This window comes from Piliocolobus tephrosceles, chromosome 1, assembly GCF_002776525.5.
Source record: "Piliocolobus tephrosceles isolate RC106 chromosome 1, ASM277652v3, whole genome shotgun sequence".
In the NCBI taxonomy this organism is placed as follows: Eukaryota; Metazoa; Chordata; class Mammalia; order Primates; family Cercopithecidae; genus Piliocolobus; species Piliocolobus tephrosceles.
Genome location: NC_045434.1, coordinates 36,227,570 through 36,245,175, shown reverse-complemented (window position 1 = coordinate 36,245,175; position 17,606 = coordinate 36,227,570). Strand labels below are relative to the sequence as shown.

The 17,606-nt window shown below is 40.8% G+C and overlaps 1 protein-coding gene across 6 annotated transcripts in view; it reads right to left on the bottom strand.

The window, feature by feature from the left end:
* Positions 1 to 7,299: 7,299 nt before the first annotated feature.
* The window catches only part of TDRD5 (tudor domain containing 5), a 91,521-nt gene continuing 81,214 nt past the window's right edge, over positions 7,300 to 17,606 (bottom strand). For all 6 annotated transcript variants that reach the window (XM_023194259.2, XM_023194258.2, XM_023194255.3 and 3 more), the window contains one exon: positions 7,300 to 7,877. In XM_023194259.2, coding sequence (XP_023050027.1) covers positions 7,630 to 7,877 — 248 coding nt within the window. In that variant the 3' untranslated portion in view covers positions 7,300 to 7,629. The remainder of the gene's footprint in view (positions 7,878 to 17,606) is intronic.

The window sequence follows — 17,606 nt, the reverse complement described above, 5'->3', positions numbered from 1 at the left end:
AAAATTCTTTTCTTTAAGAACGTTGAATATTGGCCCCCACTCTCTTCTGGCTTGGAGAGTTTCTGCCGAGAGATCTGCTGTCAGTCTGATGGGCTTCCCTTTGTGGGTAACCCGACCTTTCTCTCTGGCTGCCCTTAAGATTTTTTCCTTCATTTCAACTTTGGTGAATCTGGCAATTATGTGTCTTGGAGTTGCTCTTCTGGAGGAGTATCTTTGTGGCGTTCTCTGTATTTCCTGAATTTGAATGTTGGCCTGCCCTGCTAGGTTGGGGAAGTTCTCCTGGATGATATCGGGAAGAGTGTTTTCCAATTTGGTTCCATTTTCCCCCTCACTTTCAGGCACCCCAATCAGATGTAGATTTGGTCTTTTTACATATCCCATACTTCTTGCAGACTTTGTTCATTTCTTTTTCTTCTTTTTTCTTTTGGTTTCTCTTCTCGCTTCATTTCATTCATTTGATCCTCAATCGCTGATACTCTTTCTTCCAGTTGATCGAGTCGGTTACTGAAGCTTGTGCATTTGTCACGTATTTCTCGTGTCATGGTTTTCATCTCTGTCATTTCGTTTATGACCTTCTCTGCATTAATTAGCCTAGCTGTCAATTCTTCCACTCTTTTTTCAAGATTTTTAGTTTCTTTGCGCTGGGTACGTAATTCCTCCTTTAGCTCTGAGAGGTTTGATGGACTGAAGCCTTCTTCTCTCATCTCGTCAAAGTCATTCTCTGACCAGCTTTCATCCGTTGCTGGTGATGGGCTGTGCTCCTTTGCAGGGGAGATGCGCTCTTATTTTTTTAATTTCCAGCTTTTCTGCCCTGCTTTTTCCCCATCTTTGTGGTTTTATCTGTCTCTGGTCTTTGATGATGGTGATGTACTGATGGGGTTTTGGTATAGGTGTCCTTCCTGTTTGATAGTTTTCCTTCTGACAGTCAGGACCCTCAGCTATAGGTCTGTTGGAGATTGCTTGAGGTCCACTCCAGACCCTGTTTGCCTGGGTATCAGCAGCAGAGGTTGCAGAAGATAGAATATTGCTGAACAGCGAGTGCACCTGTCTGATTCTTGCTTTGGAAGCTTCCTCTCAGGGGTGTACTCCACCCTGTGAGGTGTGGGGTGTCAGACTGCCCCTAGTGGGAGATGTCTCCCAGTTAGGCTACTCAGGGGTCAGGGACCCACTTGAGCAGGCAGTCTGCCCCTTCTCAGATCTCAACCTCCGTGTTGGGAGATCCACTGCTCTCTTCAAAGCTGTCAGACAGAGTCGTTCGCGTCTGCACAGGCCTCTGCTGCTTTAGTTGTGCCCTGTCCCCAGAGGCGGAGTCTACAGAGACAGGCAGGTTTCCTTGAGCTGCTGTGAGCTCCACCCAGTTCGAGCTTCCCAGCGGCTTTGTTTATCTACTTAAGCCTCAGCGATGGCGGGCACCCCTCCCCTAGCCTCACTGCTGCCTTGCGGTTAGATTGCGGCAGACTGCTGTGTTAGCAATGAGGGAGGCTCCGTGGGCGTGGGACCCTCCCGGCCAGGGGTGGGTATAATCTCCTGGTGTGCCCGTTTGCTTACAGCGCAGTATTGGGGTGGGAGTTACCCGATTTTCCAGGTGTTGTGTGTCTCAGTTCCCCTGGCTAGGAAAAGGGACTCCCTTCCCCCTTGCGCTTCCCAGGTGAGGCGATGCCTCGCCCTGCTTCAGCTCTCGCTGGTCAGGCTGCAGCGGCTGACCAGCACCGATTGTCCGGCACTCCCGAGTGAGATGACCCCAGTACCTCAGTTGAAAATGCAGAAATCACTGGTCTTCTGTGTCGCTCGCGCTGGGAGATGGAGACTGGAGCTGTTCCTATTCAGCCATCTTGCTCCCATGTTCAAGGTTAATATTGTTATATGTGAATTTGATCCTGTCATTATGATGCTAGCTGATTATTTTGCCAGTTAGTTGATGTAGTTTCTTCAGTGTCGACGGTTTTTACAATTTGGTATGTTTTTGCGGTGGCTGCTACCAGTTTTTCCTTTCCATATTTAGTATTTCCCTCAGGAGCTCTTGTAAGGCAGGCCTGGTGGTGACAAAATCTCTCAGCATCTGCTTGTCTGTAAAGAATTTTATTTCTCCTTCGCTTATGAAGCTTAGTTTGGCTGGATATGAAATTTTGGGTTGAAAGTTCTTTTCTTTAAGAATGTTGAATGTTGGCTCCCACTCTCTTCTGGCTTGTAGAGTTTCTGCAGAGAGATCTGCTGATAGTCTGATGGGCTTCCCTTTGTGGGTAACTTGACCTTTCTCTCTGGTTGCCCTTTTTTCCTTCATTTCAATCTTGGTGAATATGACAATTATGTGTCTTGAGGTTGCTCTTCTCGAAGAGTATCTTTGTGGTGTTCTCTGCATTTCCTGAATTTGAATGTTGGCCTGTCTTGTTAGGTTGGGGAAGTTCTCCTGGATAATATCCTGAAGAGTGTTTTCCATCTTGGTTCCATTCTCCCCATCATTTTCAGGTATACCAATCAAATGTATGTCTGGTCTTTTCACATAGTCCCATATTTCTTGGAGGCTTTATTCATTCCTTTGCATTCTTTTTTCTCTAATCTTGTCTTCTTGCTTTATTTCATTAAGTTGATCTTCAATCTCTGATATTCTTTCTTCTGCTTGATCGATTTGGCTATTGATACTTGTATATACTTCACGAAGTTCTCATGCTGTGTTTTTCAGCTCCATCAGGTCATTTATGTTCTTCTCTAAACTGGTTATTCTAGTTAGCAATTCGTTTAACCTTTTTTCAAGGTTCTTTGCTTCCTTGCATGGGGTTAGAACATGCTCCTTTAGTTCAGAGAAGTTTGTTATTACCCACCTTCTGAAGCCTACTTCTGTCAATTCATCAAACTCATTCTCCGTCCAGTTTTGTTCCCTTGCTGGAGAGGGGTTGTGATCCTTTGGAGGAGAAGAGGCGTTCTGGTTTTTGGAATTTTCAGCCTTTCTGAGCTGGTTTTTCCTCATCTTTGTGGATTTATCTACCTTTGGCCTTTGATGTTGGTGACCTTCAGATGGGGTTTTTGTGTGGATGTCCTTTTTGTTGATGTTGATGCTATTCCTTTCTGTTTGTTAGTCTTCCTTCTAACAGTCAGGCTCCTCTGCTGCAGGTCTGCTGGAGGTCCACTCTAGACCCTGTTTGTCTGGGTATCACCAGTGGAGGCTGCAGAACAGCAAAGATTGCTGCCTGTTCCTTCCTCTGGAAGCTTCATCCCAGAGGGGCACCCACCAGATGCCAGCTGGAGTTCTCCCACATGGGGTACCCCTTCTGGGAGGTGTTTCCCAGTCAGGAGGCATGGGGGTCGGGGACCCACCTGAGGAGGCAGTCTGTCCCTTAGCAGAGCTCAAGCACTGTGCTGGGAGATCTGCTGCTCTCTTCAGAGCTCGCAGACAGGAACATTTAAGTCTGCTGAAGCTGTGCCCACAGCTGCCCTTCCTCCAGGTGCTCTGTCCCAGGGAGATGGGAGTTTTCTCTATAAGCCCCTGACTGGGGCTGCTGCCTTTCTTTCAGAGATGCCCTGCCCAGAGAGGAGGAATCTAGAGAGGCAGTCTGGCTTCAGCAGCTTTGCCAAGCTGCGGTGGGCTCCAACCAGTTCTAACTTCCTGGCGGCTTTGTTTACACTGTGAGGGGAAAACCACCTACTCAAGCCTCAGTAATGGCAGATGCCCCTCCCCTACCAAGCTCAAGCATCCCAGGTCAAGCTCAGACTGCTATGCTGGCAGTGATAATTTCAAGCCAGTGAATCTTAGTTTGCTGGGCTCTGTGGGGGTGGGATCTACTGAGCTAGACCACTTGGCTCCCTGGCTTCAGCCCCGTTTCCAGGGGAGTGATCAGTTCTGTCTTGCTGGCGTTCCAGGCACCACTGAGGTATGAAAAAACTCCTGCAGCTAGCTGTCTGCCCAAATGGCCATCCAGTTTTGTGCTTGAAACCCAGGGCCCTGGTGGTGTAAGCACCCAAGGGAATCTCCTGGTCTGTGGGTTGTGAAGACCATTGGCAAAGTGTAGTACCTGGGCTGGAATGCACAATTCCTTATGGCACAGTCCCTCATGGCTTCCCTTGGCTAGTGGAGCGATCCCCAACCCCTTGCATTTATTGGGTGAGGCAATGCCCTCCCCTGCTTTGGCTCACCCTCCGTGGGCTGCATCCACTATCTAACCAGTCTCAATGAGATGATCCTGGTACCTCAGTTGGAAATGCAGAAGTCACCCACCTTCTGTGTTGATCTCGCTGGAAGCTGCAGACCGGAGCTGTTCCTATTCAGCCATCTTGCCAGCCACGCCTGGCTGCTGTCAAGTTGATCTTTCTAGACTTCAAATTTCCTCATGTAAGTTCCCTTCTAGATCAAAATTCCGTAATTCTAAGTCTCTAGGTTAGACATAGGCTGATTGTGGGCAGAAGCCTCTAGTTACTCCCCGTGCCTTGAAACGGGCAACTGACATCTCAAACATGAAATTTAGAGGGGAAAGGCTGCTTGCTGCTGGCATAGCTTCTCTTTTGATGTCTCATGGGTTTTTTTTTTTTTTTTGGAGACAGTTGCACTCTGTTGCCCAGGCTGGAGTGCAGTGGTGCAATCTCAGCTCACTGCAACCTCTGCCTCGCGGGTTCAAATGATTCTCATGCCTCAGCCTCCTGAGTAGTTGGGACTAACAGGTACATGCCACCAAGTCCAGCTAATTTTTGTATTTTTAGTAGAGACAGGGTTTCAACATGTTGGCCAGGCTGGTCTCGAACTCCTGGCCTTAAATGATCCACCCACCCAAGCCTCCCAAAGTACTAGGATTACAGGCATGAGCCACCCCCCACCCCAGGCTTTTGGGGTATTTTTGGATGGGAGATGGGTAGTATTGGCTACAAGCCACTGGAGGTGAAACCAGAGTCATTTTTAGTAAAGCCAGTCCCTCTTCCATCCCTAAGGAATTTAGCACCAGGATTTTCCTTTATGTTCTCACTCGTTTCCTTTCACATACCTCAGGCTCCCACTTCCCATTCAACACTCATTGGGGACCTCCATTACTGCAAACAGCTCTTGAATACCAAAAATGTTGGGGGTGGGGCAGGGAACAGTTCAGAGTATAGATGTCAGCCCATCTTTTGACAATACAATAAAATTAACTCTACAACACATAGCATCTACATATCTTTTGTACATTTCTTTATCACTGTTCCTGCCCATATACAGAAATCTACTCATTTTCAAATGATGTATCTACTTTGATTCTTTGCTGACAGTTAACTACTAGACAAAGCCCACTTTTTTGGGAGAAGGTATAATAAGTAAACAGATTGACAGGGTGGCTATCCTAGTCAAAGCCAAGTAGTCAACATGTACAAGCTTCTCAAAGGCTCTTTCTTCACACCAACTGAAATGAGGTATTAATCATTAATTATTAAATAGGCTTCTTTCGAAGTGTGTTGACACTCATTTGAAAGAAGTTTGAGATAGTTTTGTCTAAATGATTCTCTATCCAGCCACAGGCAAATGAGATTCTGAAACAGCCTTAGCACAGTTATTTCATAATCCCCATCCAGTTTGCAAGGTGTAAAATTAGTCCCTGTCAGATTATGAAACCAACTATCAAATTTGCAAAAAGGCTACCCAGTTTTGGCAGACTTCCTTCTGGTATCTGGGTGCTATTATAGGGAGGGTTACAGTTTAGCTTACTAAATGTGTATTTCCATCAACCCTTATGACATATTGCTTCTACCAGATTCATCTTGCCCCAAACTCAGTTTAAGTGAAGTGTTCACCTGGAAAAGTAAAATATAATATGATTTGGCAGCTTCTTTAAAGGAAGAATCAAAAGTGCCAGCACTTCACAATCAATTTTCTTCTTTTGAAACACATTTTGTCTAATTATCTAAAATTATATGAAAAACAGCTCCACCAGTTCATACCAATGGAGCATCACATATATATAATATTTAACCATCACATGATATTTAACTGCTCACTGACCCTCCATATAACTCTCCACCTGCCTTCTCCAATGAAGATGTGTGATACAAAAATCACAAAAGCCCAAAACTGTTTCATCAGTTGGATTAACTATCAGTGATGTTTCCAGATTACTTTTGTCTTTTTTGTCAATTAGTGTATCCTTACATTATTCTTACAGATATATTGGAATCAGAGGTGAATCTGAGCTTTTAAATTGTACTACATTTAAACATGTTTTCCCTAAGGCTTTTAAACAGAAAATGATCAGTAAAGACTTTTGGTTTGTCTCATGATAATACTCTGAATGTATTTCTGTATTTACCCCCCTCCGACCCCCTTCCTTAGTGGATACTTTGCTAATTAAGTAGTTGAGAAGGAAAGAGGAGAAATTCCTTATTGTAGAAAAAGAGAGAGGAACCAGGAGACCAGCTCTGTCATTTAATGCCAAAAAAGGAGGCCTTAGAAGAGCAGCTATATGGGTGAGAACCTTGTTACATGAAGCAAGCTCACGATTTACATCTCTTTCTCAGATTTTACTTCTAAGAAATGATTCTGTTTTGGGGGTTAATTCTGTGCGTCAAATATTTTTAAAATCTAGGTATAAGTCTGGTAAAAAAAAAATTAACTAGCATTACTCACATTTTAAAATTTTACCTTCAGTCTTTTTTGATGATTTATATATTATGAGCTCAACAGACTACCATATCACATTTCACAGAATTTGACCTCAGAGAACATCATGTTATATAAATGCTTAAAGAATGCCACCGTGGCCGGGCACGGTGGCTCAAGCCTGTAATCCCAGCACTTTGGGAGGCCGAGACGGGCATATCACGAGGTCAGGAGATCGAGACCATTCTGGCTAACATGGTGAAACCCCGTCTCCACTAAAAAATACAAAAAACTAGCCGGGTGAGGTGGCGGGCACCTGTAGTCCCAGCTACTCGGGAGGCTGAGGCAGGAGAATGGTGTGAACCCGAGAGGCAGAGCTTGCAATGAGCTGAGATCCGGCCACTGCACTCCAGCCTGGGCGACAGAGCAAGACTCCGTCTCAAAAAAAAAAAAAAAAATTGCCACTGTGGAACGATTGCTACATTAAGGCTCTTGGGAAATGGCTCGGCTACATTTCAGAAACTGCCTTTACTGCAAACAGCTTAATTTTTTTGAAATGTAAAAGTATTCATATGACCAATGCTTCAGGGTGTAGATTTTCTTATTGATCCCAATATTTCAAAGACATGATGATGCTCTATGATATAGAAGACTTCAAGTTAGAAAGCAGCCCTAAGAGTCAGATATCCTTTTTTTCTGGAGATAGGAATGTGAGACTATTTTGTCTTGCCAAATATGGATCACAAACATTAGTTTTTCAATTTTCATTTATCAGTCATGATAATGTACAAGAAAAACAGAAACACACACAAAAAACAATCCTTTAAACTACATTAAAAACAAAGGTGAACAAAACAACACACAATAAAATAAAATCAAGAAAAATCAAGATTAACAGTAAATATCAATACTTACACATCAAAGTAGACTGTTAGCATAATAAAGCTAACATATAGCCACAGAAAGACAAAAGTATCAACAATCAAGATACGATTTTGCTTCAATACCTCCTCATTTTGGCCTGGGAGTTCATCAAGGCCTAAGTGGCTGGATTCTGTTTTTCTCCCTCCCTCCCTCCCTCATGCTTCCATCCTTTTCACACTGGGGTACCAGTGTAGGAGGCTCCTGGATGTAGCTAACCGTGCAGCAGCACCTAAGGCAGCAGTGGCTGTACTTCGAGGAATGTAGAGCTTCTGAGAAATCTGGCACTCATAAGACAAAATCAAAGACAGCTGGTCCATGGATTCTTGGCTCTTGTCTTTGTACACTGTAACAGCACGGCTGCTAGAAAAATCTTCATTCTTTAGGATCTCTGGTGAGCTTTCCACTGGAAAAGAAAGAGTACACAAACATCTTTTCACAGGGTTCTCATACTTACTGCCTTCTCTCCCCCATTCTAGTTCTATATTAATTGGTATTACAATCATTTTCTGTTAGGTAGTGACAATTACCAATGGTTAATCAGAGAAGATGAGACTTAGAAACCAGTCAACAAATGGAAAGGAAATGGGGAATCATGAATTGAGATAAAATAAATCTTGTTGGGATGAAGGTGAGAGAGGGAAAATATACTTATGAACAAGGAAGGGATGCTTTATTTCTAGGAATGTCATAAAAATAAATTGGATATAATAGAAATCCCAGTGAAGAGCCCATAAGTGCTTCTATTTCTTTCCAGCACTAAGCTGAATGGTGTCCCACAGGCATTCTCTCTGTTGCCAAAGTTGTTCCAATTCCAAGTCTGTGCCAGGATAAAAATAAAACCATCCTAGACTCTGGTTGCTAAGAAGTCCCCCAAACCAGTTATCAGCCATAAAATGAATGCCTAAGTAATTCATTTTAATTAAGAAGAAATAACCCTTTAAATAAAATGGCTAGAACTGCAATGCTTGAGATTTCCTAACAGCCGAGGAAGGGGATGCTAAGCACTCTGAGATGTGTACTCGTAGCTGGTCTATAAACCGCTTATTACCTGCCTACAATGAAAGAAGGTGCTTCTTCTGGCATCTAAACCAACACATTGCTTCTTTCAAGAAAGTCCTGCTTAAAAAAAAAATTCAGGTGAGCTAAGCACGTGTTCAGCAATGTAGCTGCTTGAATACTCTGGAATAAACGCCTTACAGTGTAGTCCACTGCGGCAAACCCTTCAAACTGGCACCAGTATGTAGACTACGTTTTGAATAGCATTGTTCTAGATCTTAAAAACGTAGATTTCAAAAAATTCAGAGAAAAAGGAGGCATAATCCATTATTTAATTCATCTTTGCATTTTTAGCATCTAGCAGAGTAACGCGTGGTATATGTTCTACACTTTTGTGAAGAGATGTTCAAGGAGGATTTGACAGCATATTCTAAAAAGTGAAATTCTGATCATAAAACTATAGTGTCTACTAGAGAGGAAAAAGAATAATTTAATTAAATAATGTGATTTTACAGGAAGTCTTAGGTGAGCTCAGATATTAAAAGGTACGAAAAGCAGGAACACATGACCAAAGAATTTAAGAGTAGCAAAATTTCTGCTTTCAGTCATGGTGTTTTTCGACAAGAATATTTACTCTTTTGCCTTACACAACTGGAAAACTGGACAAAATGTATGAAACAACAGCTTTCAGACATTGAACAAGCATCCCAGGACAGTGACCCCTGAGAGAAGGCAATCTGTAAGTGCTTTAGCTCACTGCCTGAAAACAATTTTCAGGCTGTAGTATGAGGAGGAGGAATCCAGACTGAACCAGGTAGTCTTACTGAGTTGAGAAAAGAAAGTTCAGAATTCAGAAAGGCTAGGCGTCTAGAATTTGTGGATATAAAGTACCAGAGAGGAGGCAGCTGCAGAGAGACAGAGAAGAAACTGAGGATCTGCTGAGAGGTCTCCTTGAGTCTTGGACTGAGTAGTCATCTGACTCCTGTGTGTGTGAGCAAACTACGAAGGCCAGGGAAAAACTACCAGAAAGGAGCAGGCAGAATAATCATTAGATCTTACATTGGGACAAAACAGTTTGTGTTCTCATCAGCCATAGTGGAAAGACATCCTAACACATGCAACATCAAGTCCATCAATAATCTCAGAAGATATTAGGTACTGCCTAAATAGCAAAGCCAAACCAAACCAGACCTAGACCACAGGCTTTTCCAGACCAGCCTAATAAACCTAAAAGGAACACTGAAAGAAAAAAAAAAATTGGGAAATTAAACTGCATCTCCTCACCCCAAAAAAAGACAGGAAGAAAAGGAGAAAGGGAAGGAATTAAGCCAACATATATATACACCATGGAATACTATGCAGTCATAAAAAAGAATGAGTTCATGTCCTTTGCAGGGACATGCATGAAGCTAGAAACAATCATTCTCAGCTAACACAGGAAGAGAAAGCCAAACACCGCATGTTCTCACTCGTAAGTGGGAGTTGAACAATAAGAACAAGGGCACAGGGAGGGGAACATCACACATTGGGGCCTGTCGGGGGGTGGGGGGCAAGGGGAGGGATAGCATTAAGACAAATACCTAATGTAAATGACAGGTTGATGGGTGCAGTAAACCACTATGGCACGTGTATACCCTGTGTAACAAACCTGCATATTCTGCGCATGTATCCCAGAACTTAAGTATAATAATAATTTAGAAAGAAATTAAGCCAACAATGTAAAATTCACAGTGTCTGACATTCAATAAAAAATTACCAGATACAGAGAATGTATAAGACCTATAATCAGGAGAAAAATCAATATAAACAGATTCAGAAATGACACAGAATTCAAAAGTTATATATATGATAGAATCATAAGACATGGACATTGTAACAGTTGTTTAAAGAACACTCTATTCAAGAAGATAAAAAGGAAAACATGACTATAATGTGGAAAAAAATGGAAGAGATAAAAAAGACCCAAGTCAAACCTCTAGAGAAGAAAAATACACTGGCCAGGTGCCATGGCTCACGCCTGTAATCCCAGCACTTTTGGGAGGCAGAGGCGGGCAGATCACCTGAGGTCAGGAGTTCGAGACCAGTCTAGCCAACACAGTGAAACCCTGTCTCTAGATCTTAAAAACATAGATTTCAGAGAAAAAGGAGGCATAATCCATTATTTTAGAACTTAAAAACTTAGCTGGATGTAGTGGCACAAGCCTGTAATCTCAGCTACTCGGAAGGCTGAGGTGGAAGAATCGCTTGAACTTGGGAGGCAGAGGTTGCAGTGAACCCAAAGTGCACCACTGCACTCCAGCCCGGGTGACCGAGCGAGACTCTGTCTTAAAACACAAAAACAAAAACAAAAAACACTGAATTAGAAACTGAACAAGATGACTGATACACTTGGAGACATAGTAGTAGAAACAAACTCAAATGAGACTCAGCAAAGTCTGAGAGTAAGAAATGTATCAGTGAGCAACAGAACAACATCAGTCTACCACACGTGTAACTGCAGTTACAAGAAAACCGTGGAACGGTGACAGAAAAAAAAATTAAATTTTTTTGGCCCTGTGGACCAAATCCATTTGATTTTATAAATAAAGTTTTATTGTAACACAGCTACTCTCATTCATTTACCTATTTTCTGTTTTCATGCTGTAACAGCAGAGTTGAATAATTGCCACAGATCATATGGCCTACAAAGCTAAAAAGATTTACTTTTTGGCTCTCTGCTGAACCCCAATTTATACATTGGAATGAAGAACACTGGAATGGAAAATGTGTGAGTAAACATAAACTTTTCTCATTTTTAATATCTTTAAAAGATAACTGACTATAAAGCAAAAATAACAAGAACTGGATATTTTTGATATCCAATCCAAGAATTGGATTGTGGGGTTTACAACGTATTTATAAAGTGAAATATATAATAACAATAGCTAAAAGGCTGGCATGGGAAAAATGAAAAGTTTTAATGTTATACATAAAGTGGTATCATTTGAAGGAGACAATTTAAAGATATATACTATAAACTCTAAACCACTAAAAAAAGAACAAAACTACCAAGCCAATAAAGGAGATAAAGATGGAATTTTAAAAACCTCACTTTAAAGGTAGGAAAAGAGAAAAAAGGGCATAAGACCAAATGGACAAACAGAAAACAAACAGCAAAATAATGTATATTAACCCATATCAATTGTCACCTTAAGTTGTCCAAACATTCCAATTAAAAGAAGAGATTGTCAAGATTGATAAAAACGTAAAACCATACCACGTGTTTACAAAATTTTATCTATCTACATTTTTATGTTTTTGAAATGGGGTCTCACTCTGCTGCCCAGACTGGAATGCACTGCTGCAATCGCCTCTCATTGCAGGCTCAACCTCCTGGGTTCAAGTGATCTTCCTGCTTCAGCCTCTCAAGCAGCTAGGATCACAGGTGCACACCAGCACATCCAGCTAGTTTTTTAAAAAGTTTTTGTACAGACAGGGTCTCACTATGTTGCACAGGCAGATCTCAAACTCCTAAGGTCAAGTGACCCTCCTGCCTTGGCCTCTCAAAATGCTGGGATTACAGGCATGAGCCACAGCACCCAGCCAAGAAACCTATTTTAAGTATAAAGAAACAGATAGGTTAAAAGTGAAAGGATGGGCCGGGCGCGGTGGCTCAAGCCTATAATCCCAGCACTTTGGGAGGCCGAGACGGGCGGATCACGAGGTCAGAAGATCGAGACCATCCTGGTTAACACGGTGAAACCCCGTGAAACCCCGTCTCTACTAAAAATACAAAAACTAGCTGGGCGAGGTGGTGGGTGCCTGTAGTCCCAGCTACTCTGGAGGCTGAGGCAGGAGAATGGCGTAAACCCGGGAGGCAGAGCTTGCAGTGAGCTGAGATCTGGCCACTGCACTCCAGTTCGGGTGACAGAGCGAGACTCCACCTCAGAAAAAAAAAAAAAAAAAAAGTGAAAGGATGGCAATAATATGCCCTGCAAATGCAAATCAAAAGAAATTTGGAGTGTCTTTATTCATATCAACTAAATAGATTTCAAAGCAAAGAATATTATGAAAGATAAAGAGTAAATTAATAATGTAAGTGGATTGATTCATCCAGAGAGCATAATAACTCTAATTAACAGAGTTTCAAAGTTCCTGAAACAAAACCTGTTAAAATTGAAAAAAGAAAAAGACAAATCAACTACCATAATTAGAGAGTTCAACAATTATCTCTCAATAATTGATTGAACAATTAGAAAATTAGTAAGGATATAGAAGATTCAAACAACACTATTCATCACCTCGACCTGATATTACGAAATACTTTACCTATCATCAGACTATATACATTGTTCTAAAGTACAGATAAAGCATTTACAAAAATAGAGCACATTGTAGGCTATAAAAGTGTGAAAAATTTTAAAGAATTAAAATTTATGTTACTTGATCACAACAAGTTAAATTAGAAATAAATAATAGACATCTGGAAAACCCCCAAGTATGTGGAAATTAAACAACATAATTCTACATAACCAATAGGTCAAGAAGAAAATTCACAAGGGAAATTATAAAATATTTTGAAATGAATGAAAATGAAAATGCAACATATCAAATTATGGGATGCAGCAAGAGCAGGGTTTAGACAGAAAATTGTATCACTAAACACATATTGGGAAAAACTATAAAATGAATGATCTAAGGTTTCAATTTGAAAAACTAGAAAAAGAAAATTAAGGCCAAAGTAATCGAATGGAAGGGAAAAGAAAGAACATAATGAAATAGAACACAGAAACACAGGAAAATCAATGGAACAAAAAATCTGGTTATTTGAGAAGTTCAATAAAATTGATAAACCTCTAGGCACACTAAGATCAGGCGGGAAAAAGATGGCACAAATTACTAATATCTACAGATAGTGAAATAAGGGAATATGAAAATTTATGTTAATAAATTTTACAGTTTAGATGAAATGGATAAATTCCTTGAAAGAGAAAACTACCAAAGTTTACTTGAGAAGAAACTGATAATCAATAACTTTGAATCTGTTAAAGACATTAGCTTAAAATATCTTCCTTCAAAGAAAACTCTAGGTCCAGAGGTCCCCACTATTGAATTCTACCAAACATTTAAGGAAGAAATGATATGAATTCCACACAAATTCTTCCAGAAAATATTAATGGAAGAGGAGGAAACACTTCCCAACTTATTTTATGAGAGCAGCATTATCTGGATACCAAAATCAGACAAAAACATTATTAAAAAAGAAAACTACAGATAAATATCCCTCGTGAACATGGCCATAAAAATCCTTAACAATACTTTAACAAATAGAGTCTAACATTATATAAAATGGATAGTATATCACGACCAGGAGGGCATTATCCCAGGAATTTAAGGTTGGTTTAATATTTGAAAATCAATGTAATTCACCATCCCATAAACAGTCAAAACAAGCAACAGCATAGTCATCTCAACAGACGCAGAATAAGCATTTGATAAGATTCATGATAAAAACTATCAGAAATCTAGGAATAAATTGGAACTTTCTCAGCCTACCAAGAGCATCTACAAAAAGGCTACAGCTAACATTATACTTTATTTGTAAAAGATAAAATGCTTCCCTATAAGATCAACAACAATGCAAGGACGTCACTCTGGCTTCTCCTATTCAACTCTATAATGGAAGTCCTAACCAGTGCAAGGAAAAGGAAAAATGGCAAACAATTTCACAAGTAGTAAACTGATTTTTTCCCCCAACATACGAAATGTCTATACAGAAAATCCCAAAAAAGCTATTAGAACCAATTAGTTTAGCAAGGTCACAGAATATATAAAAACCAACTATATTTCTATATACCAGTGATCATAAAAAATTGAATTTAAAATGCCATTTATTCAATAGTATAAAAATATTAAATACTTAGGAATAAATTTAACAAAAGATGAAAAGCACCTATGCACTGAAAACTACAAACATCATTGCTAGAAATTAAAGAAGGATAAATGTTTAAATATAGTTGATTAAGATGTTGGATAGGAGGCAGGACTAGCTTGTAGCTCCTGCTTGGACAGACAAAGCAGCACGTGGACACTCACGTCGTGAACTTACGTTCCTGTGGTAGTTCTTGGAGCAAACAAGGAAAGCTGAGAGAATCCACAGACCCTTTGAAGAAACTGTATCACCCCTGAAGGCTGCCTGAGATGCCGAAAAACTGAGTCTTCTTGCTTTCTCAAGGGGGAGGCTCGTGGTCTAGGGCAAGTTCTCAGCCCTGGTCACCAGCTGCCTAGAAACAGACTCGGTGCTCGGTGCCACGGTGGGAGTGAGACTGGCCTTTAGAACCGCAGGCTGCGTGGGAGCAGGGTGAGGCCTGTGACTGCCGGCTTTCCCCCACTTCCCTGGCAACCTGTATGACTCAGCAGAGGCAGCCATAATCCCCCTGGGAGTATAACTCCACTGGACTGGGAACCACCCCCCATCCCCATAGCAGCCGCAGCAAGCCCTCCCCAAGGAGGGGCTAAGCTCAGACACACCTATCCCTGCCCCTACCTGGTTGGTGATCTTTCTCTACCTGCCCTGGTAGCGAAAGACAAAGGTCATAATCTCTTGGGAGCTCTATGGCCCTGCCCACTGGCTGAGAAACCTGAATACTTAACCAGATATGCCTAGGGCAAGTTTGCATCCTCCCTATAGGGCCACAGCTGACGTACTCTTGAAAGCACCGTCTCCTGGCTTGAGGTCAACCAACACAAAACCAGTGCACTAAACAAAAACACAACCAAGGACCCTCAAAGAGTCCACTTCACTTCCCTGCTACCTCCACCAGAACAGGTGCTGGTATCTATAGCTGCAAGACCTGAAGATGGATCATATCACAGGACTCTTTGCAGACACCCCCAAGTACCAGCCCAGAGCCCAGTAGCTCCACTTACTGGCTAAACCCAGAAGAGCAAAAACAATCACCACAGTTCAGTTCTCAGGAAGCCCCAATCCTAGGGGAAAGAAGAGAACACCACATCAAGGGAGCATCCTGTTGGACAAAAGAATCTGAACAGCAGCCATTTGAATCCCAGATCTTTTCTCTTATATACTCTACTCAAATAAGAAGGAACCAGAGAAATCATTCTGGTAATATGACAAAACAAGGTTCTTTAACACCCCTAAAAGATCACACCAGCTCACCAGCAATGAATTCAAACCAAGATGAAATCTCTGAATTGCCAGAAAAATAATTCAGAAGGTTGACCATTAAGCTAATCAAGGAGGCACCAGAAAAAGATGAAGTCCAGCTTAAAGAAATCAAAAACATGATTCAGGATATGAAAGAAAAATTCTTCAGTGAAATAGAAAGCATAAATAAAAAATGATCACAACTTCTGGAAATCAAGGACACACTTAGAGAAATGCAAAATGCACTAGAAAGGCTCAGCAATAGAATTGAACAAGCAGAAGAAAGAACTTCAGAGCTCAAAGACAAGGCTTTTGAATTAACCTGATCCATCAAACACCAAGAAAAAATAATTTTAAAACATGAACAAAGCCTCCAAGAAGTTTGGGACTAGGTTAAACATCCAAACCTAAGAATAGCTGGTGTTCCTGAGGAAGAAGAGAAATCTAAAAGTTTGGAAAATGTATTTGAGGGAATAATCAAGGAAAACTTCCCTGGTCTTGCTAGAGAAATACAAGCAGCTCAAAGAACACCTGGGAAATTGATCACAAAAAGATCACTGCCTAGGCACACAATCATCAGGTTATTTAAAGCCAAGACCAAGGAAATACTCTTAAGAGCTGTGAGGCAAAAGCATCAGGTAACCTATAAAGGAGAATCTATCAGATTAACAGCAGATTTCCCAGCAGAAATCTATAAGCTAGAAGAGACTGGGGTCCTATTTCTAGCCTCCTTAAACAAAACAATTGTTAGCCAAGAATTTTGTAGCCAGCAAAACTAAGCTTCATAAATGAAGGAAAGATACAGTCTTTTCCAAACAAACAAATGCTGAGAGACTTCGCCACTACCAAGCCAGCACAAGAACTGCTAAAGGGGCACTAAATCTTGAAACAAATCCTTGAGATACACCAAAATAGAACCTCCTTTAAAGCATAAATCTCACAGGACCTATGTAACAATAACAATGAAAAAAACAAGGTATTCAGGCAACAAATAGCATGATGAATAGAATAGTACCTCACATCTCAATAGTAACATTGAATGTAAATGGCCTCAATGCTCCACTTAAAAGATACAGAACTGCAGAATGGATAAGAATTCACCAACCAAGTTTCTGCTGCCTTCAGGAGACTCACCTAACACATAAGGACTCACATAAACTTAAGGTAAAGAGGTGGAAAAAGATATTCCATGCGAATGAACACCAAAAGCTAGCAGGAGTAGCTATTCTTACATCAGACAAAACAAACTTTAAAGCAGCTGTAGTTAAAAGACAAAGGGGGACATTATATAATGACAAAAGGACTAGTACAACAGGAAAACATAGCAATTCTAAATATACATGCACCTAACACTAGAGCTCCCAAATTTATAAAACAATTACTACTAGACCTAAGAAATTAGATATCGATGGCAACACAGTAATAGTAGGGGACTTTGATACTCGACTGACAGCACTAGACAAAGTCAACAAAGAAACAATGGACTTAAACTGTACCCTACAACAAATGGAATTAACAGATATTTATAGAACATTCTACCCCACAAATGCAGAATATGTATTCTATTCATCAACACATGGAATATTCTCTAAGACCACATGATAGGTCACAAAACAAGCCTCAGTAAATTTAAGGAAATTGAAGTTATATCAAGTACTCTCTCACACCACAATAGAATAAAATTGGATATCAACTCCAAGAGGAACACTCAAAGGCATGCAAATAGATGGAAATTAAATAACCTGCTCCTGAATGATCACTGGGTCAACAATGAAATCAAGATGGGAATTTAAAAATTCTTTGAACTGAACGATACAACCTATCAAAACCTCTGGAATACTGCAAAAGTTGGTGCTAAGAGGAAAGTTCATATTATTAAATGCCTACATCAAAAAGTCTAGAAGAGCATAAATAAATAATCTAAGGTTATACCTCGTGGAATTGGAGAAACAAGAAAAATCCAAACATGAACTCAGCAGAAGAAAGCAA